The following is a 25,519-nucleotide window of genomic DNA, read 5'->3' on the forward strand; positions in this document are numbered from 1 at the left end:
ATAACGCTGCATGACATAGGTACACTAGCTCTGAGCTGCAGTTGTGTACGCAGAATACAAAATTCCTTTGTGCCCTGAACTGATCATAATTTTTCCCCGCAGAAACACAAGGTGTTATGGTGCATTTAATTCTTAAAAAGGAGATAATAATATCCCCACTACACTGCAGTCTTGAAGCCAAAATGTTGTCTATTTCCATTTTAATCCATCATTTAGGTAACATTTTTATTATGATTTACCCACAACACAGACAGGGACCTAGGATTTTCTTAAGACAGGGGCCATAGAGGGGCCATGTATATGTCCAAGGTACATGTACATATTATCAGTCACACCTTGTTGCAACACTTGTGTACATTATAGATTTTAGTGGCAGTGGGGATGTACTGGGATTGATGCATCCCTACAACTAATGCTTATGAGGTAGAAGAGTATCTTGACACTGTGGAAAACTGAGTGGCCTAATTGATGTATTTTATCCCCTGCACTATTTTCATTTTAAAGCCAGTTAATCCAGCTGTTTAATATGTATTTACATTCTTACCCCCCCACCCTTCTTACTCAGTTTTATCCATCTATTTTTTAAGTATTTAATCTTATTTGTTCATGTCTTGTAAACTCTGCCTGTGATGTCTCCTCATTTGCAAAAGTGTTTCTTCTGCAGTTGAAAAGTCGCCAGCAAAGTATATCGTTCCCAGTTTCCCCCTCAAAATTTTGCTTAGGGCTGAAGTAAACACAGTCCTGTACGCCACGTGTACAACCATATGGCCATGCATGTGCATTCATAACCCGTGTGCCGCTGGGAAAAAACTGTCAACAGCGATAGCAAACAGTCCATTGGGTGTGAATGTTTACATGCAGGAAGACACTGGCAGTGAGACTTGAACATGTAGACAAAGAAACAGATGGACATTAAGGTCTAATGGGCTGCTTGTGGTTCGAGGACGTGTTTGTCATGCCGCCTGTTTTCACAGCTACAATGTAAAGCCCTGGCACAGATGGAGACTCCTGCAGGAAGTTACCAAAGAGACTATACAAAAAAAAACCAATCTGAATTAGGAAACACTCTCTTTACATTCTTTTATACAGAATGATTGTGTATATTTACATGTCTACATATGTGCTTACAAATGAGACTTTTGGCAGAAATAAGTAAAGGTAGGTGGCGAGGTAAGATATGAATGTGCTTAGGTTTAGAGGGTTGCAACAATTAACCAACTGTCAGTTGATCACTGAATCATCAACTGTTTTGATAATTGATGTATTGGTTTTAAGTGATGTTTTTTTCTCTGATTTTCCAGCTTCTTAAATGTTCTGGTTTCTTTCTCCATATAACAAAGAAATCATTACATTACAACTGACATTTTGTGGACCAAACAATTTATAGATTCATTGTAAAAATCATCAACAGATTAATCATTTATGAACATATTTGTTTTCTGCAGCCCTAGTTTAGACAAAAAAAAACACCTTAAGGACAAGAAAAGATCCTGTTTTTGCTTTCTGTAGAAAATCAGATATCATGTGGTCAGAGATTCAAAAAAGTTTGTTTTCCCATTTATACAGATGAACAGATGAGGTGTAAACATTGAGATCAAGACCTTACGGTATTATAGCAGCATGAGCAGGGGCTCACTGACAGTATGGACAGAAAACAAAACTGGAGACAGAACCAGATCAGACCAGAGTTATATGCTAATATAGCTGGAGGCAGTCCCACATATGCTTAGGTGCTAATTGCGATCAGGGGTTAGATACAGTATATTTACCTTCTGCAGGCTGCACTAAGTCTTTAACCAGGTGGTACTACTCTCACCGAAGTTAAGGACATAATTAACTGCAATCTTTGCCAACATCAACTGCGTCTGCTTTGTGTGCTGGAGCAGCCTGGAGCTCCATCCTGCCATGCACACTGCCATGTACACAACTTGGCTGAAACTTGGATTCAAAAACACTGTAACGAGTCCTTCTGTGTCTTAAGTAAAACAACGCCTGGCAGCCTCCATTAACAGCTGACCCCGACAAAGAAAAAACAAAAAAAAACAACAAAAAAAACAGGCACTGGCAGGAAAACAAACTGGATCTGTTGCTGCAGGGCACTGTGCTGCTTTAAATGGCTCAATTAACTCAACTAATTACAAAGTTTATAAAACACAATTTCATTATAGGAAATAATGAGTTGTTGAGATACTGACAGTTTGTAATTAATTAGGACTTAAATAAATAAAAATAAAAGGATAATTCATTCGTTTGAGCAAATTAACATTTAAATTGTAGTGAGCACTGTATAAAGACACTTTAGTCAAGATGATGATGACAAATGGTAATATTTGATACAATCTTTTCCAGCAAGCATGTCTAAATAATAATTAAAACATTTTGATTTACATCTTAGTACTCTGTCCTCTAATTTTATCTCAACTGGGTCTTGTGATTCCTGCTTTTCCTAGAGGAACATCCCACCACCCTCCACCTCAGTCCCAGTAGTGTGGGGGCCCTATGAAGCAGCTTGGTGGTCCTTGGCTAGTGTTTGTGAAAGGGTCCCAAGCTGCCCATCACCGTGGCAAATAAGGCGCGTGACTCATCAGACCAAACACGGGATTAGCTGGTAATGATCTGGCAAATGGTTTTTGAAATTGTAATTATCTGCCCCTGCGCTGGGTCCATGGGGAGAAATGAGGATATGGGTGGAGTGACAGAATACATGACAAGATGAGGTGGACTAAAAGAGAAGGATGACAGGGGAAGAACAGATTATTTATACAAAAAACCAACAGATTTTTAGACGCCCTAGTCAGATCATAGTCACAGCATTTAGCTTGTGTGTGAAATATATACTAAAATTATCAATATATGTGGGCAATCTCTATCAACTTAACTTTAATAGCAATGTTACGGAAGACAACAAAATATCACTGAGAACTAGCACAATAAAGTTGTCCACCATTGAATCCCAATTATTGATATTTGCTGCCATCTGCTGGCAGCTGGATTTAAAACATGTGGCACTCCACATAAGTCACCTGGTTCTTTATTACTTTATAACAAAATAAACAAAAATAGTATGTAATAGTATTGAACAAAAAAAGGCTGGATTGGAAGAGTGATTGACACATTTATTCAGTGTTTCAACACTCCAGGTAATGCAATTTTATGAATGAATGCGAGGATGAAATCGGTATGCAAGAACCACTTTCACAATGGGATAATTATTGTCTTAAGAACATAAACAAATGTGTGGGGAATCTGAATCAGTTTTTAGAAACATATTAGAGCACAGGGGTATCATAAGTGTTAGAGTGAATAGCTTTTTATTACTCATTGTTTACAACTTTGTCCTCCACATGAGGGTTGCATGGCTTTTTATTATACTGCATATACTTATAATTTGAACAACCGACCACTGTATTTGTGGAAGGAAAACCAAAGGGTAACTACATATTTGCATGTGCATCAGTTCATTAGGTTTTCCATGCGCATGCAAGCCTACTGTGAAGCAGCAGGTCACTTGCACTAAAATCCTCTTAGCAGATTAGCCTTCCAAAAGCAAACTCTTCCGCTGCCACAGTGAATACACTGTAGTAAATACTACACAAAAGCTGTGCGAGATGCTACGTTTTCACAATGTTAGGTGACAAACAGAGAGATTCAGAAGAGGATGATGAGGACGATGAGGACGATGAGGATGACAGTGACTCGAGCAAAGGCTCATCTTTTGTTGCATCTTTCAGGAGATTTATCGCAGGTGAGTTATCAGCATTTTTGTTGTCATGTTGAATTTAATTAATGATTGATTTGCTATGTCTTAACCATGTCAGTGTAAGGCAGCATTTACATCACATAATTATACAGCAGCCATTTTGTCATTACCCAATAGATAAACACAAATATCTAATGACATTATCAAAGATACAGAGCCCTAATTAATGTGATTAGTTACACCTGTGTTCATCTCCCTTATTTAAAATGGCTGCTGTGAAAAATGTCTTCTGTTGTAAACTAACAACTTGCACAACTGAATGTAATACCGCAGTTATTACAGCTACTAATTTAGCAAATCTGCCTCTTCTAAATCATTTTTAATATAATTATAGTAACGACATTACATTCTTGGGGACAGAACCAAGTCATATACATGGATATGGTAAATACATGAGGGGGAATCGCACCTTGATGACATCATTTGTATACGTTGTCATCAAATGTGCGACGTCTAGTACAGACGGAAGCTGGGACGCCAAAGTTAGCTTGTAGTTACGAATACGGCGACTGTATTTGCTTGTCTATTTAATAAACGCGCCGAATAAAAAAAGATTAATATGACAATGTATAATTTGTTGTTACGAGTCAGGACGCCAGTGCGTTATGTCTTGTTGGCCTAGCCTTCTAGCTAAGCAGCATTGCTCAACTCTGTTTTGGAAGTGATGTGTTTCAACACAGGAAGATCTTACACCAGTGAACAGCAGTCTGCGCGACTACGGGAGTGTCGTTAATGTGCTTTTGTGGCAAACTGCCGTTGTTTGAATAGGGTTTCTCGGAATTTGGGGCTGTCTGCGAAGCGTTCACAACATGTTGAACATTCCATCCCAGTCCTTCCCTGCGCCGAGCTCCCAGCAGCGGGTTTCATCATCCGGCCAGTCCGGGAGGAGCAAGGTAACACTATGTCCACAACAGCTAAAACAGGCTAAGCACGATTTTTTTTGCAATAGAAAATAAATTATATCTATAACTCGATCATTTAAAGTTAAGGGATACAGTGCCTGTTTGATGTTAAATGTGTAGTTCATGTTTACATCATCCAGTGTATCTTTTTCTCTTACTTTACATCTGTTGCCTCTCTAGACTCAGGATGATACCTTAGCACATCTGCAGATGAGCATAAATAATATTGCACGACTCTGCCCTTTTCCTGATTAGGTGGCCTTAAAGCCTGGTCACAGTCTTATGGACTGGATCCGCTTTTCCAAGAGTGGTAAAGACCTGACTGGACTAAGGGGGCGTCTGATCGAAGTGACTGAGGAGGAGCTAAAGAAACACAACACAAGAAATGACTGCTGGACTTGCATTAGAGGTGAGTGTGCAATAACAACAAGGGACTAAGGGGATTTTCAGTTAAGAGATACTGATGAATATCTTGCCTGTGAGCTGTACTACTATGCAGACTTGGAGGATTCTCAATGTCAGTTTAATGATACTTGATCCCTCTTGAGTTCAGTGGAATTCAAGAGGGTATTGGAGAAATGACACTAAACCCTTATAGACTTAGGTATATAAGTGGTTTCTGTATTAGAGAACCTGCAGCACTTACACTGTATATGTGTGTTTGCAAGAGGATAGCCAAACTTCCCTGACTTTCAGTCCTTTGTTTGGGTCAAGCATCAATATTCACTTTAATTTATTTAGTTTTGATCCTAATATGCACTCACCCTCAGTTTTGTAAAGCAGTCTTTCTGTTGTGAAGGAGATACTGAGTCATTCAGGTTTAGCTACTTTTATCTTACAGTGTTTGTTGTGAACCTCAAGATGACATGAGTGTAGAATTAACAGTGATTGTAGTTTATCTCTATATTTTAAGGTCTTGTGTACAATGTGACTCCCTACATGGATTACCACCCTGGTGGAGAAGAGGAGCTGATGAAGGCAGCTGGAATAGATGGGACTGACCTGTTTGATCAGGTATGTAATGTATGCATTACAGTACACCTTGATGGTAAACGTTTTTAAAATGTTGTATTTAACTATTGCATAGACTTGTAAACAGGCATTGGGATCTTGATAGGTCAGGGGAGAGATTTTGTTTTGGGAGCTTGGTAAATGTTATGGGGAAACTAGAAAGGTTGACATATGCTGCTATGGTTATGGTATGTTTATACACAGGTCCATCGTTGGGTGAACTATGAGTCCATGCTGAAAGAGTGCCTGGTGGGTAAGATGGCAACTAAGACCACCAAAGCTATTAGAGGTACAAACGTACACAGATGTACAGAACCTATACTAAAAAGTTGATTGGTGTTTCCCACACCTCAAAATGATGATGTTCTCAAATAAACCAAGGGTTAGATTAACCTTTTATTGTAGTGATGTTCTCAGTTTTTCTTCTCAGCCATCATCCCTCCTCCTCCACCACCACTGACTGGCCTCTCACAACCAACCACATTGGCACCTCCCCATGACAAAGACTCCCGGCCTCGGTATAGAATATATTACACACTCAAGTAAAACATGAAATACACTTGTCTGAGTTGAACACATTTATATGTAAACTTCATACTTGCCGTTGATGTAGGTACGACTGGTTCCAAACCGATGGGACTGTTCATCTGGTCGTTTATGCCAAGAGAAAGGTAAGAGTGAAGCTGCTGTTGAAATTCTCAGGACTCAGGAGATCACATAGAGTGTGTATGTGCATGTGTAAAGGAGTCCAACAAAACTACAGTAATATATACAGTAAACTATAAACCAGGCTTAAAGCCCTTAACCTTTGTCACTACATGTGATGGTTGGATGCACTGGTCAGGATAAGTCACTGACTTTCTAATGAAACCTTTACAGCAGAAACAAACAACTTTATGGCTAATGATGATACAATTATATGGTGACAGGAAATGGCCACCACTTTATGTGTATATGATTGGTCTTTTATAAGCCTTGCTTGCTCAGATATTGTCTTGGCATACAATGTTTATGCATTCTGTTTTTTTCCCTGTCAGATTCCCAGCTCAGGGTGTACTACTGTTGACCTCAAGGCGGGTGTTTTACGAGTGGAAGTCATGCTGGGCAAAATGTCCTATATAATACATTTATGTGAGTACATATTTATTTTGCCATCTTTTGCTGCATTTTAAGTGAGGCACATATTACTTATATCTACTTTATTTCTTCCCTAGATCCTTCTCTATTTTCAGTATTTTCAATTTTATAAAGTTTACTTGTTTGTTGGTGTTAGGATTAGCTATTGTTTTAGTAGATAGTCAACCAGGAGTGTGATTAATGTTAAACTAAATTTATAAAGTAATATTTAATTCTGTTATTCCTTTCAGAGACAAACAAGTACCTTAGAAAATTTGATCTTTACAGACGATACCCTGAGACTACCGAGTGTTGAAATAAATCAGTCAGATTTATCATAAATCACGAACTCACCATTAGAGGCTTACATTTGGACAGTGTGATGACACCCCTGTCTTTCTGTACACATCTGCATGCATCAAACATGATTTCCATTCCTGATTAAGAAAAAACACACAATTTTGATGTACACATGATATTGTTGTTTGCAAAACCTATTTCCTGTTCATGCTCTTTTAGGTTTAGCTGATGAAGTAGAGGGCAATATTTCTGGTAAGAAAAGAGCTTACTCAAGAGCTTACTACAAAAAAAAGCTTGAAGAATCATGTGTTTAAATTCATAGGCTTGCATTCTAAACTGTTGTCTCTTCAACAGTAAACACGGCTTTCTCTGTGGGAAAGATCCAGGTCAGCATTCGCAAGCAGGCTAAAAGAAAATGGACCAGCCTTGGTCAACCAATGGAATTCCACAACACATTTCTACTCAAAAAAGACAGAGGTGACATTAAAATAAATTTGAGGCTTTGGTAGGCTTATCACATTGAGAGCCGCTTCCTCTTCCATAATAATAATTTTAACATTTGCTTCCTTAAATAGCTAAAAACCTGTTGTCGTTGGTTTCAGCTCCTTACTATCGGGATTGTGTGCTGGTGTCCAAGACGGACGTAAACCACAACACCCATATGTTCAGACTGCAACTGCCACGAGGGACCGTCATGCACGTGCCTGTTGGAAAACACGTCTACCTCAAAGCCCTCATTCAAGGTTCACTGTTCAATTCAAACGTTGAAATCAGCTCTTCTGCAATATACAGACACATTTCTGTTTCATTTTTTAAGTTTACCGTCTTTGATAAAAATGTGTTAGACAAACTAAACAATAAGCACCTGTCATTTTATTTCTATATCCAGACATAGAGGTAGTGAGACCCTACACTCCAGTAGATCAGGACCTGATCGCAGCCTCCCAGCTCTCCTCACAGGAATCAGATCTCTACCTCATGATCAAAATCTACCCTGATGGAGTGTTCACCAAACATCTCAATAGCCTCAACATTGGTGAGTCAGAAATAATACTCATACTTGGATACATTCATGTTGACATATGTAGGAATTTTTCCACAATTAATGAATTAATGAAATGACATAACACCTCAAACATTATGAAGTGTTCTCTGTGTTTGAATGTGTGTGATCCATTATATATATTGTATATGAGTGGTATTACTCATTATTCAAGTATTTTGTAACTCTACAGGAGACCATGTGTCCATTAGTGGTCCAGAGGGTCCCTTCACTGTCCGCCCTCTCCGTGATGTCACACACCTCTACCTGTTAGCAGCAGGTACAGGATTCACACCCATGGCTCGCCTCATTCAGCTGGCCCAGGACCATGACAGCATCAGGTGGGAACTGTGTGACTTGGATCAGGAGGATCAATGGTTGTTCTAAATTACTTTCATCACTCTTAGTATTATCTCTTTATTTTATGATGGAAAAATCTAAACTACATAGTGTATTTCTCTAAAACTCATGGCATGTTTGAAAAAGGTTCTCTACTGTATAGTGTGCTGTCACTTTTTGTAAGTCACAATTTGTTTTTGTGTGTTCACAGAAAAACCAAACTTCTGTTCTTTAACCGGCGGGAGGAGGACATTCTGTGGCGCTGCCACCTGGACGAGCTAGCTGCTAATAATGACAAGTATGGCAACCTATTGTTTCTTCCTAAATTGGTGAAAAAGGATTATGTTTATAGAATGCTGATAACTGACAAAAGCAATAAAAAAAACAACCTGTCGTGTTCTCAGGTTTCAGGTGGAGTATGTCCTCTCTGAACCCTGTGAAAGCTGGACTGGCAGGACAGGTCGGATTGATGAGTCCATGTTACAGGATTTCCTCAAGAAGCCAGGCGGATCTAAATACTATGTGTGTGTGTGTGGCCCCACTGCCTTCACAGATCTAGCAATAAGGTTTGTAATATACACTTAACTATTCTGAGTTTAAACATGCTTTTACATAGCCTCCAATTAAACCTAACAGGAGTAGGAATACCTGCAGAAAGCCTAATCCCCATGCAGAAAGGCCATTGTTCCAACTGGGTTCTGATCCTGGGTCTTCTTGCAGCAAGTGCAAGAGTGCTAACCACTACACCAACCTTGTGGCCCTATACTCTTACTCTTAGTTTTTAAAATTTATATCACTGAAAACAGTTTTTCTTTTATCGCAAGTTTATCAGCTTTTTGTTTCCTTTGTGTTCATCTCTCAGGTTGTTGAAGCAACAGGGCATCAGTGACGGGGAACTCCACACCTTCTGTGGCTGACATGCTCTGGTCTCCACTCCAGCCAACTTCACTCCGCAAATACAGAGAGTTTTGAATTTATTTATGAATTTAAGTGAACTTGGATTTCTATGCACCACAGATCTGCCGATGCTGACAACAGAGGACAAACGGCACAGCCCAGGTTTCTTTGTTGGGTTGTTTGCCAGATTCTACTGATTTTGGACAGTTTTGGCCAGGGATTCAGATTAGAATTCAGATGAAAGCAGTTACATATACAGAGACAAACAGAAATGAATGAGATTATGTAAAGTGATGTATATGCAATATAAAAGGTTTGTGTGCAGCATCAGATACCTGTGGCAGATAATTATGGCTCTTAACCTTTCTGTTACATAAATGCATTTGTAAACACTTCAGTGCAATACCATATATATGGGTGAATTTTTTGACCGATCCCATATGCTAGTATCCTGTTCATTAAATTTAAGTTTAATTGAGACATTTGTGGAGTCGTTTTACTTCTTTTGCTATTGTGAAAATTCATTCCATGGAAGCAAAACTATGCTAATTGTCTTTCTTATTCCAGAAAACAACCAAGTTTTATACCTATTATCAACATAATTGCTGTTTCTCATCTGAACAGTGTCAGAATTTAATGAAAGAACTAGAAGGATTGTGAGTGAATGTCAGAGCCTGTGAATCAAAGCCTTATTTTCCTCTTATAATTAATCTTGATAATTAGACTGATTAATTAATTTTTTTAACCAAGGGCAGATGCATTAACATTTAGTGAAAAATGTACAAATTTCCTAATTTTATACAAAATATATTATACATTTGAGAATGTGTCAATTTTCAATTAATTTTCATGTTCCATATTAAACCTTATATTAAAAAAATCCTTTGCATAAGACTTAAACATGACTCACATTCTAGTTAATACAATGCTCATAGTTAGACAAGGATTTAAAAAAAATATTTATTTTTCACTACACTTGAAATATGTTACAATAATTTAAATTAAAATAGATCGTAGTGACTTAATTTGGAAACATCAAATGTAAACAATGAAAACAAACTTCCTCACACTCCTGCAGTGCTTGTCAGCGGGAGTCCATTCTACCGAACCTGGACTAATGCTAGGATATTGATTATTGCTTTTGTTGTTTACTTCAGTACCGTGTTAGTTTTCACTGACTTCTAGGAGTAGGATCTTGTGGGTGCAGTGAGCGAGGTGAGTTGACCTGGAGCAGGGAAAACCACTCCCTGCCTCTGGAGGTGTTTGATGATGTCCAGGATGGAGTCCAGCTCCACACGAAACACCTCAATCTCTCTGCTCTTCTCCTGAGCCAGGTTCTTCCAGTGTTCCACCTCTGACTGATGACTGGCCTCCATCCCCGTCCATGAGCCGCCAATGATCTGCAAGGGACACAACGTCATACCATATTTGTGATTCTGCACTCATTCAGGACCAGCCTTTTATTTTCCCTGAATTTCTAAATGCACCGTGAGGGTGGGTTCACCTCTGGCATGGCATTATAACATGAGAATAGACCCACTACCCACTAATGTTGGCGTGAAAGAGGTTTTATATTTCCCAGGATTGTTCAGGTTTCCATAGGTGAACTGTTTCATCCATGTAGCAACAAGGCAGCACAACCAGACACTGCATTGCTACAGGTTTCTTTTGAATATTAAAGAAATCAGGAAAGTTTCATTCACCAGCGGTTGCTCATGGTGATATTCAATAAATGGATCTTAGCAGTGAGCTGTTATGTGTGAAGAACAGAAAGTGCCCTGCAAGACATGTGACCTTTACTGAGGGATATGTCCACATCAAGAGAAGCACACAAAGCTACAGAAAAGACGTCTTCATGTTCCAATCTTTAAACTGAAGCCGTGGTAAAATGGAGGCTGAACAGAAATGAGACTGGCTGGTCCACTGAGGATTTCTCTATGCATCACCAGCTTGTCCCGCCCTCAGCGCTCTCACCTGGCAACAAAGCTGCAGCTGGATGCGGAGGATAATTAATTAGGAGAGAAATTTTATAATTGATTTAATTTTAATTTTTAACATGAAATTGAAATGATTTCTTTACCATTAACCTACTGCTGCAGGTGGATGTGCCTTCTATATTAAAACACCATCATGTTAATGTAAGAAAAATCTGTGGCAGTGCCACTTTGTCTCACAACTGATGTTCTTGTTTGTAAATAGAACACAGTCAGGACAGGGAAACTCCATGTTACATGTCAGTTACTTCCTGTAGTGGAAAACACTAAAAGTGCTACAAACATTATTTGTCTTAAAGCAGCAAGCAAAGCTTTATCATAAGCTATTTTGTAAAAACTCATGTCTTGGATCATATTTTACCTGCTTCAGCTCAGTCTCTCTGTGTTGGTGTCTGAGCTCTAAGTTGACAATCTTCTTCTCCAGGTTACACAGGAGTTTCACCTCTGGGCTCTGCGCGTCTTTAGCTTCTTTCAGCTCCATAAGCAGTTTGGTCAGCTATAAACGTAGAATAATCAATGACTGGCACAAACCACAATAAAGGCCCAGCTGCATATTTAAACTCTGCAGATGAAATGATAAAACCAAAATAACACAAAGATAAAAGGCAAGTGAGCTATGTTCTTATTACTGTTCAAGTGAGTTCAAGTGCACTTTATATTTTTTCCATCTGCGGGTGAAGTAGACCTGTTTTGTAACAGCATTTATAATATACAATAATACATCAGTAATATAAAAGGAAGACATTTTTGGGCTGTCAATTTGTTTCTTTCTTAATCGCATAAGCAAAAAACAACAACATTATTTTGCAATTCACAAAAGTCTTTAAGTCCACATTAAGTATGTAAAGTGTCTCTTCGCTGTCTATTTGGATTCCAAATCAAATGAATGCAAAGAAAGTTACTTAATGAACTTGACTTTTATTGCTTCATTTCAGATCAAGAGAAGTGCAATAAGCCTGAGGTAACGCTAAATCTACTTCCGAAATGTTAATGCAACAGCATTTGTATCCCGTTTAGTTGTCATCTCAGTTTCATAAAGGCTGTGTATTTCCTCTGTCTATCGCTTTGCTCTGCCTCTCTGTGGCATTAACATGTGTAAACAGTCTTAAATGATACAGAGGTATTCTGTCACACAGAAGTACTAGAATTATTTCTCACCATCTCTCAGCAGCTGCACCGTCATTTATTTATATCACTTCCTGACTAAGTGATTGATCTACATTCTTTTTTCCCAAAGTCACTTTGTATTCCTTTTTATTTTTAGTTGTATACGCCACATAGCTGTTTTTAAAACTGCAACACCAAATGACAAGTAAATGTCAAAACCCACGGGTCCACACACAGATGCAGAGATGTATCCGTCCCTCCCATGAATGTGTTAGCTGAAGGAGCTTTTTAACACATATTTTCACAAAAAGGTTTTGACTCACAGCAGCGTTAATGTTTAATGATATGGGGCTTTGCCATTTGATCATTTAAAAAATAAAGGTACCTTTACAGTGGCAGTGTAGAAGGTTTTCGGGTTAGGTCTGCTTTCAGTGTGTGTGTGTACCAACCTGCTTCTGCAGGACATTCTCTCGAGTCCTGGACACTGCCAGAGCATCTTTAGTTCCCTGCAGCTCTTTAAGTTGCTCCCGCAGATGTTTCAGCTGTATCTGGGGGTAAACGACAGGTTTCCATCATCACAAACATCATAAGAACATTCTGACAACATGACACTGGTGGGTTAATGAGCCTGTACCTCTTGAGTGTTGATCTTATTGGCCTGTTCTGCAACCACTGAGGATGAGTGTTCCAGGGCATGAGTGGCCCGCAGCTGGTCCAGTACTCTGAGGTGTTCTGCTTTCAGAGAGGACAGCTGCTCTGCTGACTGCTCCTGGTGCCTAGAAGATCATATTATAACCATGTTACAGTTCATTCTCTCCACGTGTGTTGATGGGTTCATCCTGATGCACATACCTGTGCAGCTCTTCCCTGGCTTGAGCAGCATCAGCCTTCAACGCCTCCCTCTCCTTCTCCCAACGCTGCTCCAGCACCTCCAGGCGCTGAGTAAGAGCAGTGTTCTCCTGCAGAACCTCTGAGACATGACTCCCTGTCAGAGATATGCAACAAGTCAAGGACAGTTCAGCAGAGTCAGTTAGGATTGCTTCATTCAGCTACTGTGCAATACCACAAACTTCAAAAACAAATGTCCACATTCGTACCTTCATACTCTGTAGGCTGGTAGGTCTTCTCATATTGAGCAGCAGGAAATGTTTCTTCCACTCCACATGTCTGTGTCGCAGTAACAGAGACGGGCGTCTTGGTTGGGCCAGGCTGTCGTTTGGTCTGTGTAACCTGGGTCTCTGCTCGTGGGTTGGGGACAGATAACATGCTCCTCCTCTCCCTCTGCAGTCTCTCCACCGTGCGGTTCAGATCCTGAATGGTTCGTGTTTTGGAAGCAAGCTCCTGGTTTAACCGCTCTATCCGAACTCCGAAGGCTTCCTCGGCTTGGCGCTGGTGTCGACCTGGACTTTGATGGGCCTACAGGTTGGAAGGGGTTGAGGATTTCAGGATATGGAGCGATTTAACACAGATTTTAACATTGAACCATAACCTCACTGTGATGCCCAGTGCAGTAAGAGTGAGGCTGAATCTCAGAGCCTGGTAGATCCTGTACTCACCCTGCTTTTGATTTGCTGCTGAAGAGACTTAATCTGCTCATTGAGGGATTTCTCTTTCATCTCATGGCTTTCTTTCACCTGCTGTAGCTCCGTCTCCAGAGTTTGAACCCCAGATATGCATGGCTGGCCCTCGGCTACAGAGCTTGAAACTTCAATCGTTTTCTGTTGCAGCTTCTGCTCCAACTCTGAAATCTGCTGCTCGTAGCGCAGCTGAAATGAGAGAACAGGTTTCCCGCTAGCTTTAGCATTTCTGCAAATCTATTTTCAGAGCATGTTTTTGATTGCTAACACATTGTCTATTCTGAAATCATAAAACAATATCTAATAACCCCAAATACTTCTGCAATTGCACAAATTAAATTACATAAATGGTGGTTTGCAGTACATCTAAGGGACCCTGGACTTCAATACAGCCCATGTATATGGTGTGGTGAGTCAATATGTCCATCATAGTTATGATTTAGTTTTATTTATCCATTTGGGATATCTGTCTCTAGTGTAATTGAGTATTTGGTGTAGATTAAGGAGTCAAATCTCAATTTTATCGAATGAGAAAACATTACTTTCCATTGTACCTTGACACTGTGGAACTGTTGTTCCATGGCCCTGAGGCTGCGTTTGGCCTCCTCATCGTGGTTCTCAAGCTCTGCTTCAAGATGCTGAATCCTGTCCTCCAGCAGAGCAGTGACCTTTTTGTTCCGAGTCGTCTTATCAGCAGCCCCGTCCTCCTCATGTCCAGCACTGGCTGCAGCGTACATAAGAGCAGGTAGGGAGTTTGGGTTTCGATGTCTAAGTATCTGTTCCAGCTCCTTCACCTGATAAAAAGAGGAAGACTATTGAGACATGGAGAGAAACAAACTTGTGGGAGGAGGGATTAGTCATTTTGGTTGTAAGATAAACCTGTCGCTGCAGGTCCTGCATCTTCTTCACATCGACAGATTTCTCTCTTGCCTTCCTCTGGTGCTCGCTGCTTCTTTTGCCCACTTCCATTTTCAGTTTTTCTACCTGAGACAAAGATAACTTATTTTCCGTTACCTGTAAGTGATCAGGCATAAGCAAATTCACCAATCTATACATTGATCTGATAACATGACTTTAAAGTGTATTTGTTTCGTCCATTTAATGCTAATGCTGTTTTATACCAACACTGTGAGAGAAACTCAAGGGTATTTTTAACAGCTTTTCAAAGAAAGCGTTATTTTTTTCCCCTTGATTTATTTCTCATTTAAGTTGCTGTGGCACTGTTTTATACTGCTAATGTTTCAAACTTTAAGGCTGTTTTATTTTATAAACTGTGGCAGCACTTTTACAGCTACTTAATTTAAATAGCTGTAAAAGTCACATCCATTTAAATTAAGTAATTGATGTTTTTTCCCAGGATACCAACTGTCAAACTAGGCAATAAAAGACTTTCTCCAGCTTTTCAGTATATTATAAAAGTTGTACTTCTTTTAAAAGCGCCAGTATCTGGTATTCTAATTTTATTCACCTTCAGTTTAATCTTTACAAAAATAACATGAAAGCAGAGCCTCACCTGCTGTTTGAGCTGTTCTATCTCTGCTGCAGCAGTTTTCAGTCTAGTAGCGTCTCTGTCCAGCAGCTCCTGGTTCTCAGCAAACCACTGTAGCTTCTTCTTCAGGGCCAACACTTCCTCTCTGTGCTTGTCTTCCAATACGTGTATCTCTGAAGTCTTATCAGCTGACACATTAAAAAAGGATGTGTTTTTAATAAATTAAACACATTGTTGACGCATGTTTGAGGTGAACTGATATGGTTATCGATTGAGCTCCCAGTGAATTGGCTTGAAATGATTAGTTTTTTACAGTATCTTTGAGTCATTCGGTCTTAAGCGGTATCCAGTTTTACCTGAGGTGGACATGACTTGAACTTTGGCCAGGTCTCTCTCTTTCTTCAACAGCTGTAGGTCTGTATCCAGAGCCTGCTTTTCCTGCCTCAGTCTGTGAATGTCCTCAGACAGCTTAGCCTCATTCCTCTGGACACAGACACGTGTTTTTTATGGTAAGGGAGGAGGGTGAAACACATGCTCCTTCTTAGTGGTTGTGGTTCTTACCTGAAATGTTTTTATTTCAGCCAGCAGGTCTGTTATGCGTCGAGCGTGATCCATTAAACAGACGTTTTCCGCGGGTCTTGAGGTTTTACTCATCTGCTCCCTGGTACCACAGACAGTTTAAATATGAAGTCTAATTTGTTATTACGGATAGTCAAAACTGCTCAAAATTAAATGAAGATTAGTCACGTTTGAGTACAAAAACCTACATAAAGAAGTGATAATCAATTAATTAATTAATTATCAGCTGATGGCAAAACATTTGCCTGACTGTTTAATCTGCCTCTATTCATATCACTGTAAACTGTCCGGGAACATCTGTAATGTGAGACACAACAACACTGAACCTACCTCATGATACTCAGTTCACTCAGCAGCCGGGAGTTTTCATTAAACATGGCCTCCTCATTGGCTTTAGTCATTGCCTGCAGACCTTTCATCTGCACGTACAGTTTCTCATTTTCCTGTAAAATAACTGGTTTTATTCTTGTATGTAGTTTGCTTTTGAATCTAATCAGTTATATTAGGGTGACAGGTTTTACTGTTTACGAGGGCATGCAAAAAATCCATATGAAAAAGCACACACTGGAAGTCGGAGAACAGTCAACATAAGAAGGCCCAGTGACACAAACCTGCTGGTAACCCTTTATGAGTGTCTCCTGCTCCTTCATTTCACTTTCCATCTGTCTGAGCGTTGCCTCTGTCGCAGAGTCTGTGGCCTCGGCCAGTCTCTTCCTCTGACTGGCTTCTTCTGCACTTCGTAGCTGATGAGAGGAAGAAACCCACATTGCATTCACAACATAATGATAAACTGTTAATGTGCAGGAAATCCAACCCTTTACTTTTTAATCTGAAGCATTGATCATTTACAAATCTGAGACGGCAAATCGTATCTGCATACATTACAAATACACAGCACAAATAAGTTCTACATTACTCTTGTGTGTAAGTTTTAAATCTAAACAAATGTTACATTCAAACCAGCATTTGCACTTTGTTGATTAAGCCTATCAGCTCCACACCACTCTTTTTTGTGTTCCTAAATATAGCAGTGTTTTGTTCTGTAAGGCATTACAATTTGTGTGTGTTTTTGCACCTTGCTTTGCAGTACATAGTTCTGCTGTCTGAGTGAGTGGAGCTCCTCTGCTGCTTCTTTCATCTCCTGCAGCTCCCGCTCTCTCTGAGCAAGCTGGACTCTCAGCTCGTCCTCCACGGAGCTGTCCTCATCCCTCTGCAAGTCACACATCGACACCAATAATCACCTGAATGATGATCTATGATGACTCATACCTCAAATAAAGGTGTTAATGACAATCTGTCTGAGAAGAAAGGCAGTTTACATCATACCCCAAACTGTGAATGTGGTTAAAACCTTGGCAAAAGCACCTATATAACCATGAGTATATTCCTTCTCACATTAGTACATTAAACAGTAAACTTGTACTACAATGATATTAGGACTGACTAATGTCTCTCTCATGACAAACAGAAAAACCCAATGACTTCACATCCTAAAAACTGAGACCTTTGGGCTTGATGATTCTGGTGCCCGCACATAAAATTATATGTATAGTCATTAACTTAAGACCCTTTGGCAATTGAAAAGGCTTTTCATTTAAAAGTTTTCTTGGGGTTTTGTCTTACTCTGAACTTTGGAGGATGATGTGTCTCCCTGGTTTCCTGTGGACTAGTGGTGTCCATCCGCTGTTGGAGGACAGTCACTAAGGAGTGAACCGATGACACAAGCTCACTGCTCACTTTCACACTTGGCTCTACAAATCAAACAAATATAAACACAGAAACACACATGAAACACTGATTCCACTAAAATGATCCATCGGTTTTGATACCTGGGTGTTCGGTGTGTGCGTGTCACTAATAACCTGTGCTGTCGTCTTTTTCTAGGCTCTTTGTTGGTTTGGCTCTCCGTGGATGTTGCAGAGATGAGGTTTTGGCTGAAACTGCAACTCTACTGATCCCTGATGAACTGGAGGTCACTGCTGTTCTCCTCCCCACTTCCTTGCCTCTCACAGGAGCCACAGTGGGTTTCCTCACAGAGGATGTGGAAGGATGAGTAGTAGTAGAGCTTCGGGGGGCCTGTGGAAAATGCAAATAAGGTTACACAATGCTGTACAAGACAAATGATTTGACAGGAACACAGGGAAGCTGTTGTCTGGTTAAAAAGGTATCCTCTTCCAAAAAATTTCCAAACACTGCTGACATGTTCTTACCGGTTGCTTCTTAACTTTTCCAGCCTGAGGGGAATTAAAAGAAAAAGTCTTGTTGTGATCCTCCATTAGCCTCTCTACTTCTTCTCTGATACTCCATATCAGCTCATTAGGTTGGTCTGGGGGGCTGAGGGGACGGGTAGTTAATTCCTTAGCTCCCTTTATCTTCACGTCTGCCATCCCCACTTCCTTATGTTGTGACTCGGCATACGTCACATCTGGGAAAGAATGTTCCAATGAGTGGAGTGTTTTTTCTTGGTCCGGTTCTACACCACTGTGATCATAAAATGTAAAGAAAGAAGAAATCATGTTGAGCATTCTGTGGATTTTTTTTCTCTTTTGAGAAATTTTACAACCAAAGAAAATTTTTTTCTCTATTTGCACATTTCTTTATTGATGCAAGAGTCACTGATCAGGGTTTCTGCAGCTTTCAGCAAAAATAAATTGAAGACCTTTTAAAGCTTATAATGAAGGCACATATCAAATAGGGCAAGGATGACAGCGAAGCAAGGCAGACTGATGTATTAAGCGCATTAAAAAGAACACCAATACAAAGTCTGAAAACACTATCCACAACAAGTTGTTAAATAGAGCATAAAATAAATGATAAAAAAATAAGAATAGCAGAGTACAAGAGGTCAAATTTAGAACTTTAAAGAGCTTTAATCTTGAACAATGAAATCAAAACTGCTTAATTCTCAATAATGATATCATATGATATCCTCATTTTGGACAATTCCCAGATTTTATTTAGATTACTAACCTGACAGGCTGAAGGGTGAATCCTCTTACATGCTCCTCTATTCGGATGGGCTTCATCAGCTCCTCTGCAGTGGGTAGCTCTAAACACAGTTTCATTCTCATTACAAGGTACTTTACAACATCAACACATTAAAAATATTCGCAAAATAAAAGAACAGACTATTTACAAAACATAACAGGTGAAATAAATATGAAAGACAAAACCAATATGACGTGTGAAGGCAGATTTCATTGGTTTAGATGATGGGATGTATAGTATTTATCAGTGAGTTATACCTTAAGGAAATAACATGAATGAATCACTACAGAATTTACTGAGCATGATGGCTTGTGTAGGATACGCTTCTGCCATCGGACACACAAGGACTACTGTTTAGAGAAAGGCAGTGTCTCACCTGACTCATTGGTAGAAGCAGGCAGAAGAGACTGCCTGGCAAGTTGAGGAGGGGATGAGGGAGACACAGATCTGTGAAGCATCCCTCTCCCTTCCAGAGATGAAGAACGCTGACTGTGTTTATAGTCATCGGAATCCTCCACAACATGGATCTGTCTGTAGGCCTCGTGAAGAGCGTCCATCTCTGAGCCTCCACTCTTCACATATGAATTACCTACACAGAAAACAAATACAGTGTATTCTATCAGAAACTATAAAAGACAAATCGGCAATAGTGGTGAGAACTGAAATAAGTATGTAGGGATGAGAAACAAGCAGACACTCAGGGACTCAAAGCACTGATTATTTTGAATGTTATGCTGCAGCCAAAAAAAATAGCTATATTACTGACACAAATTCAGTCACTGATTAAGTAATTTGGTCAAAATGTTTCTTGTTGGTGGGGAAACAAAAATCATACATTCATACATAAAGGCTATTATAGACCAATATGCTTTATTGTATTAATTGATTTATGGTTTAGTAGAGATGAGGTATATTCTTAAAGTACAGTATCTTTGGCTTCTCTTCTTCCCGAGGCAATTCGTTCAACTTGTATCTCATGCTATTGTCTTGTTATTCCATACATAATGTGCAAATAAATATGCACAGGGTACACAATGAATTTGTTGAGTGTAACAACATTTAATCCAATTTATTCTAAGTGCAGCTTCTTTAATTTGACCATGTGTGTTTGTATTATGTACCTTTGTCCAGCGATCCTGCGGTGTCCTTTCTTCTGTCGTCTCCACCAGTGTCATCCAACGAATCAAACAAAGAAACTGATGGAAACAGTGAGTTAGAGTGACAAACATTACTATCTTGCTTGTTATACATCTATTAAATAGTGACAAGGGGTCTGGTAGTAAATATAGAAGACACATTTCCAACACTTTATCCAATCAGGAACCAGAACTCAAAGAGGAGGTCCTCTCTGCTCATGAGATTAGGCTGTTTGATGGCTCTTACCTTTGGCTATAATAGAGGACATCTTAGGGTTCTGAAAAAAACCCACAACAGGATAAAATGTAGTTTTGTGATATTTCAAATCAAACAAATATTAAGGCCATTGCATATCATCAAGTTGTTATTACTATTTCAGGGATCTTGTTTTCAGCAGCAACTGTAGTTTTGAAACAATCTTGGCATGTTGCAGCCTTAAAAAGGATGTACTCCTGCCATAATAAGTTACACACACAAATGACAACCATGTTAGCCGAGTTCCTCAGCATCTTAAACAATGTGGATTTTATCCATCTCTCAAGAAACACATAGTTCTCTCCATTTATTGTGTGTCATTTTATGCCTCATCATAGTACCAAGGCAGTATTTATGCTATATACACAGTAACACACTGCATTAAATAGAAACAATGCCAGTTAATATTGGCTTATTGCAGATGTATTTTTAAAGTTTTATCATCATAGATTACAAACCTCCTGCTCATGAGGCTCTTTCTCATGCTCCTCATCCTCAAAATCCTCACTATAGTGTGGAGAGCCTGTACAACAAAGTAGAGAAAAAACACACACACACATTAAAGTGTGCATAGACAGTGAGTGATAAAATAACAAAGACGTTTGGCAGGGATTAATTCTCTTACCTGGAGAGGTGGTCTCTGTGACTCTTGCCTTTCTTAGACCATCATCATTCTGCTCCACTGCTTCATCAGCTTTCCTGGAGGGAAGATATCCATCCTCATTAATTACAGTGACAACCCTGGGCCTCAAGGACAGAGATGCAACAAAGTCACTGCATCAGATGCACCACGAGCAAGCATGTGTTCTTTAAGTATGCTAGTGCTGTGTTCAGTATTTCCTTTTGGCACAGGACCTGATAAACTTGTAAAAAGTAAAAGTTTGACTCTATGGTAGGGTTGAGAGGTGATGAATGGGGGAGAAAAAAAAAGTGAATGTGGATGTTGCAGTAGAGCGGTAAGCACCACAGACAGTGGTTTCATACACTATGATGTCTGTCTAAAGAATACAAAATGTATAAATAAATAAAACGGAACTTGTCAAAAAGGTGGGGAAATCAGTTGAGAGCACCAATATTTTCAAAGTAAAACCCTGGCAACAGCTAATCTTCGTTTAGTGGGTTTAGAATGTCATACCTGAGATTAGGTCCAAAGGTAGAGCTAGTTGAGTCCATCTCTTTGTTCAGTTTGGAGTAATCTATAGTTGATGAGGCTCCAGCTTCCAGTTGGGCAAAAAACCCAGCTTTCTCTTCTTCTTCTTCTTCCAGTGTATCCAAGCCCATATTGACCATGTTCACAGGCGGGACATTCACAGAGTCTGCACACACACGAGAGCACATGTAATGTTGTCACAGCCTCAGAGGTGCCAGGCCAGCTCTTCCATGTGAGCGACCCCGGCACCCAAAAAACACATTTATCTGCAATGTGAGCTCACCCTCTGCATCTGTGTTGTCTCTACTGAGAAAAAATGATTCCAAATCTTCTTTCCTCAAACCACTGTCTACTGAATCCTCCTGCTCCTCTTGAATAGACTGAGACCTCCCCAAAGATGTCCTCAAAGATTTCCTGGAACCCAATAGTCCTGCAAAAACAATTAAATTGTTATTGTTTAATTTACAATGAGTACGTTTAACAAATCGAAGATTACAATAAGAAACTACAAATTCAGTTGAGTCATGTGAGTCAACAGGTGTTTTGATTAAAATAACATTGACACAGCAATTATAATTGATGGAAATCTAACACCTAAATAATACGTGACTACTTAGTAAAAAAAAAAAGCAATGGATACAGTTGCTTTTATGTTTTCATGCCCTGACTCAGACATAACTTTATTCCTTCAAATTGAATCCACAAAAACTAATTTTCCTGTCAGGAGTTCACTTTGACCTGTCAATCTCTGGAGAATGTCTGGACTTCAGTGCAGCTCTGAGAGAAGCTTCTGTCTACATGTCCTTACCCTCATTCTCAGGCTGTGGCTCTCTGGCTTTAATGAATCTGCTTTTTGGCATCTCTATTGGGGAGAGAGGGAATAAGAAACAGTGTGAGATATGAGTTTATAGGACATTATCACATATAAACTCGATTTATGACAGACAACATATTAGTATAACATATAAGTTACTACATATTCTAATTGATTTCAGATTTTTCCTGAACATGCCAAAATGAGCAAAAATATTGCTTTCATGACCATGTAGTAGATAAATCTACACCAGCAGCAGCGGGAGGAGGATGGAGGGATGACAAATAGTAACTGATGTTTGTGTCCTTCATTTAACCCAGGAATATTATTAGATTTTTCCAAAAAGAAGGAATAAGAACGTCAATAATAAACTAACTGTATAAGATGCATTTTATTTATAAATATAATTAGACAGCTACACCCTCTTAGGAGAATCCCCACTGAATCACAACTGCAACCAAAACGTGATGACAAATAAGCATTAAATGTGAGAAAGATACATTAAGACACCATGTTTATGGCTACATCCATACTCCAAACAGCTTTGTCATGAGGGCCACATAAAGAACATATACATTTCGGTGTGATAAATGTTTTGTTATGGAGAGTCTTCTCCTCATTATTACCTCTGCCTGTTTCTTCATCACCATGGTTGTCGTCTTGCCACCATGACACTGCTGGATTAGAGGCTGGTTTCTGGCTGCCTTTCACTGTAGGCTGCTTTTCACAGTTGCCCAAATCCACTGACTCGTCTGAAACACACTGACATACAACCAGATTTAAGTCAGAGAAACACCCTCAGAATAAGAGTGTTTTGAACTGTTTTGTTACTTGTAAATACAGACAGACAGACAGATGACTTTACACTTATATTAGTCAAAGCTGGATGCTGTTTGTGACATTTACAAATGAATGGCTCAGTTCATACTGTCCAATTAAAGCAACCCTTATAGCATCACATGCTCAATAAGCAATATGACAAGAGTACAGAATGTTAAGTTACCTCCTTTAAGAACAGCTCAAATTGTGCATCCAGCTCCTCCTTGCTCAGTCTGTGAGACATATTGATACCATCCAGTCCATCAGTCAATGAGAAGTCACACAACTGATTAAAAAGAAAAAGAGAGGAAAAAAAGACATTACAGCTTGTTTGTGTATGTGTGTAGCATATCTTATAGACAAATGCTGACATTTGACAAATTACACACTTCAAGGTGCAATATTGTTAGAGGTAGAGGTATATTGTTTTTATTGTGGCTAGTGGATACAGCAGCACATTGGAAGAGTAAGCCAATCAGCATGAAATGTAGACGGTCATTGGTTTATAGGAAAAATATTTGAGTCTGTCTCACCTTAGACTTTAATACAAAAATTAATCTACGGTAGTTTGTTACAGTTATATTTGAACACATATCTCGATGTCTTTGAACACATAATGCTGACTCTACTCACTTTTTTTTATATCAGCGAATTCAATGCTGACTCTTCTTGTTCACTAAATTGACAAATTATTTCTATTTCTCACAAACCACATCACCCACTTCAATTTAAAATTGCACACTATGTGAAGGGATCAACGGGTAATCCCCATATACTGCCACATTACCAGCATGACAACATCAGAAATTAAAATGCATTTATTTAACGAGCCAACTAGAACATGTGTATGTCCCAATAAAACGCAGGTGGAACTGTTGAGCATTCTCGTCGCATTGTTATCGATATGTGTGAATGTTGACTCTGATCCGGGCCTGTCTTTGATCTAGCTTCTCTATGCAATCACTACGAGAGTAAAGTTGCTGAAACAGTTACATTTAAAACACAATATAAAAGGTAAATAATGGGGTAAATGTCCTGAACGAGCAGAACAGTAGAAATCATCTTAAAATGTCAAAGATAGCGACCAAAAAAATAGCTGAATTAGAAAACACAACCTCCAACATAAAATGTTAAAAACACTACACCCTCCATAAATACCGTTCGCTGAAATTTTAATAATTTCAACGTCATAGTTTGGTGCGCCACAGGATATGTAAAAAATCTTGGATAAAACAACATCCGGTTATAACTGTCAAAATAAAACAGGTCTCCTACAACATTTACTTTCTGGAAGAAAACAAGACGATTCTGAAATATCTCCCTTCAGAAACGAAAACGTATTTAGCCCCAGAACGATCGTTATTAAAGGCAAAACGCTAACTAATGAGTTGACTTACAGACAACAAAAGGCCGTTGTATTTTGAAGAAACTGATTATCTTCCGGTATACTTATACAAAACCTAGCTTCAGAGTCGTTTATCTCCTTAGCTTGCAATGTTAGCCGAATCGAAAATAAGCTGCGAACCTTTGTCAAAACATTTGGAACAGAGCTGTGTACTTTCATTCCATTATTGTGTCAACAAATATTGCTTGAAATACCTCTCTGGTGGCAGCTCTCCCGGGTTGGGGCTTAAAACACTTGTAAGCTGTAAATGTTTTGTGTTTGGAAAGTGAAGCAGTTCCCGCGACATCACCCGGGCGACAGCACCAACATGATTGGTCAGGAAATAATACGGAAGTGGAAAAAGACCCGCCTCCTTCCTTTTTCTGATTGGTGTGTAGATTCATGTAGAATGATGATTGGTCTTGTGTATTAATGATTGTTTATCAAAATCCATGCATTCTTACTTAACTTACTGGACATTGTGGTCAATTGTAAAATGTGTAAAATGTCTTTTCAGGGAGACGCTCTCTAGTAAAATAATTGGGACACTTATTGTCGAGAATGAAACTATTCTGAATTATTATAGAGGGGAGAGTCGTGGTTTTATAGTTTGGTGTGTTATTATGTGTTATTATTATTGGACCTGAGGGCAGATATCAACCCAATTTATTTATTCAAAACCTCTTAGTATTATCATTATTATTATTATTATTAGTAGTAGTATAATTATTATTATCTTTAAATACAATTTTGTAGTTTCCCTACATGTCCCTACAGTTTACTGTACATGTCTTCAATCAACAACTACACAGTCTTGTATCAGTGTTGGTCGATATTCTTTGTTCCAACAACAGAGTGC

At 39.2% G+C, this 25,519-nt stretch overlaps 2 protein-coding genes across 4 annotated transcripts; one reads left to right on the forward strand and one right to left on the reverse strand.

The window, feature by feature from the left end:
* Nucleotides 1–4,215: 4,215 nt before the first annotated feature.
* Nucleotides 4,216–9,815, forward strand: LOC131470772 (cytochrome b5 reductase 4). Of its 2 annotated transcripts, XM_058646722.1 has the most exons (15): nt 4,216–4,653; nt 4,918–5,071; nt 5,576–5,676; nt 5,878–5,962; nt 6,104–6,191; nt 6,287–6,344; nt 6,711–6,804; nt 7,309–7,341; nt 7,444–7,566; nt 7,692–7,832; nt 7,979–8,125; nt 8,325–8,472; nt 8,682–8,768; nt 8,875–9,036; nt 9,333–9,815. In XM_058646722.1, the coding sequence occupies exons 1-15, from the start codon at nt 4,570–4,572 to the stop codon at nt 9,385–9,387; spliced, it is 1,560 nt and encodes a 519-aa protein (XP_058502705.1). In that variant the 5' UTR covers nt 4,216–4,569; the 3' UTR covers nt 9,388–9,815. The 2 variants fall into 2 exon arrangements, with proteins under 2 accessions (XP_058502705.1, XP_058502706.1); XM_058646723.1 differs by lacking the exon at nt 4,216–4,653 and having other exon boundaries at nt 4,979–5,071; nt 5,557–5,676.
* Nucleotides 9,816–10,423: 608 nt separating this feature from the next.
* On the reverse strand, nt 10,424–24,996 carry cep162 (centrosomal protein 162). Of its 2 annotated transcripts, none has more exons than XM_058646731.1 (30): nt 24,876–24,996; nt 23,461–23,562; nt 23,084–23,219; nt 22,452–22,505; nt 21,927–22,073; nt 21,629–21,809; nt 21,119–21,192; nt 20,952–21,016; nt 20,485–20,515; nt 20,223–20,297; nt 19,478–19,690; nt 19,084–19,162; nt 18,324–18,594; nt 17,976–18,189; nt 17,737–17,864; nt 17,189–17,323; nt 16,725–16,856; nt 16,444–16,556; nt 16,096–16,195; nt 15,891–16,017; nt 15,559–15,722; nt 14,925–15,029; nt 14,600–14,839; nt 14,025–14,234; nt 13,566–13,884; nt 13,321–13,453; nt 13,103–13,244; nt 12,918–13,016; nt 11,723–11,857; nt 10,424–10,767 (listed from the first exon to the last, which is right to left on the reverse strand). In XM_058646731.1, the coding sequence occupies exons 2-30, from the start codon at nt 23,518–23,520 to the stop codon at nt 10,549–10,551; spliced, it is 4,101 nt and encodes a 1,366-aa protein (XP_058502714.1). In that variant the 5' UTR covers nt 23,521–23,562; nt 24,876–24,996; the 3' UTR covers nt 10,424–10,548. The 2 variants fall into 2 exon arrangements, with proteins under 2 accessions (XP_058502714.1, XP_058502715.1); XM_058646732.1 differs by lacking the exon at nt 24,876–24,996 and adding an exon at nt 23,910–24,125.
* Nucleotides 24,997–25,519: the final 523 nt, after the last annotated feature.

Source organism: Solea solea, chromosome 13 (genome assembly GCF_958295425.1).
Source record: "Solea solea chromosome 13, fSolSol10.1, whole genome shotgun sequence".
Taxonomy (NCBI): domain Eukaryota; kingdom Metazoa; phylum Chordata; class Actinopteri; order Pleuronectiformes; family Soleidae; genus Solea; species Solea solea.

Coding starts and splice junctions, on each gene's coding strand:
- LOC131470772 (XM_058646722.1), top strand. CDS start 4,570: ATGTTGAACATTCCATCCCAGTCCTTCCCTGCGCCGAGCTCCCAGCAG. Junction 5,963..6,103: donor GACCACCAAAGCTATTAGAG/GTACAAACGTAC, acceptor TTTTCTTCTCAG/CCATCATCCCTCCTCCTCCA. Junction 7,567..7,691: donor TCTACTCAAAAAAGACAGAG/GTGACATTAAAA, acceptor CGTTGGTTTCAG/CTCCTTACTATCGGGATTGT.
- cep162 (XM_058646731.1), bottom strand. CDS start 23,520: ATGTCTCACAGACTGAGCAAGGAGGAGCTGGATGCACAATTTGAGCTG. Junction 16,857..17,188: donor ACTATGTACTGCAAAGCAAG/GTGCAAAAACAC, acceptor TCCTCTCATCAG/CTACGAAGTGCAGAAGAAGC. Junction 13,017..13,102: donor ATAAGATCAACACTCAAGAG/GTACAGGCTCAT, acceptor GTTTACCCCCAG/ATACAGCTGAAACATCTGCG.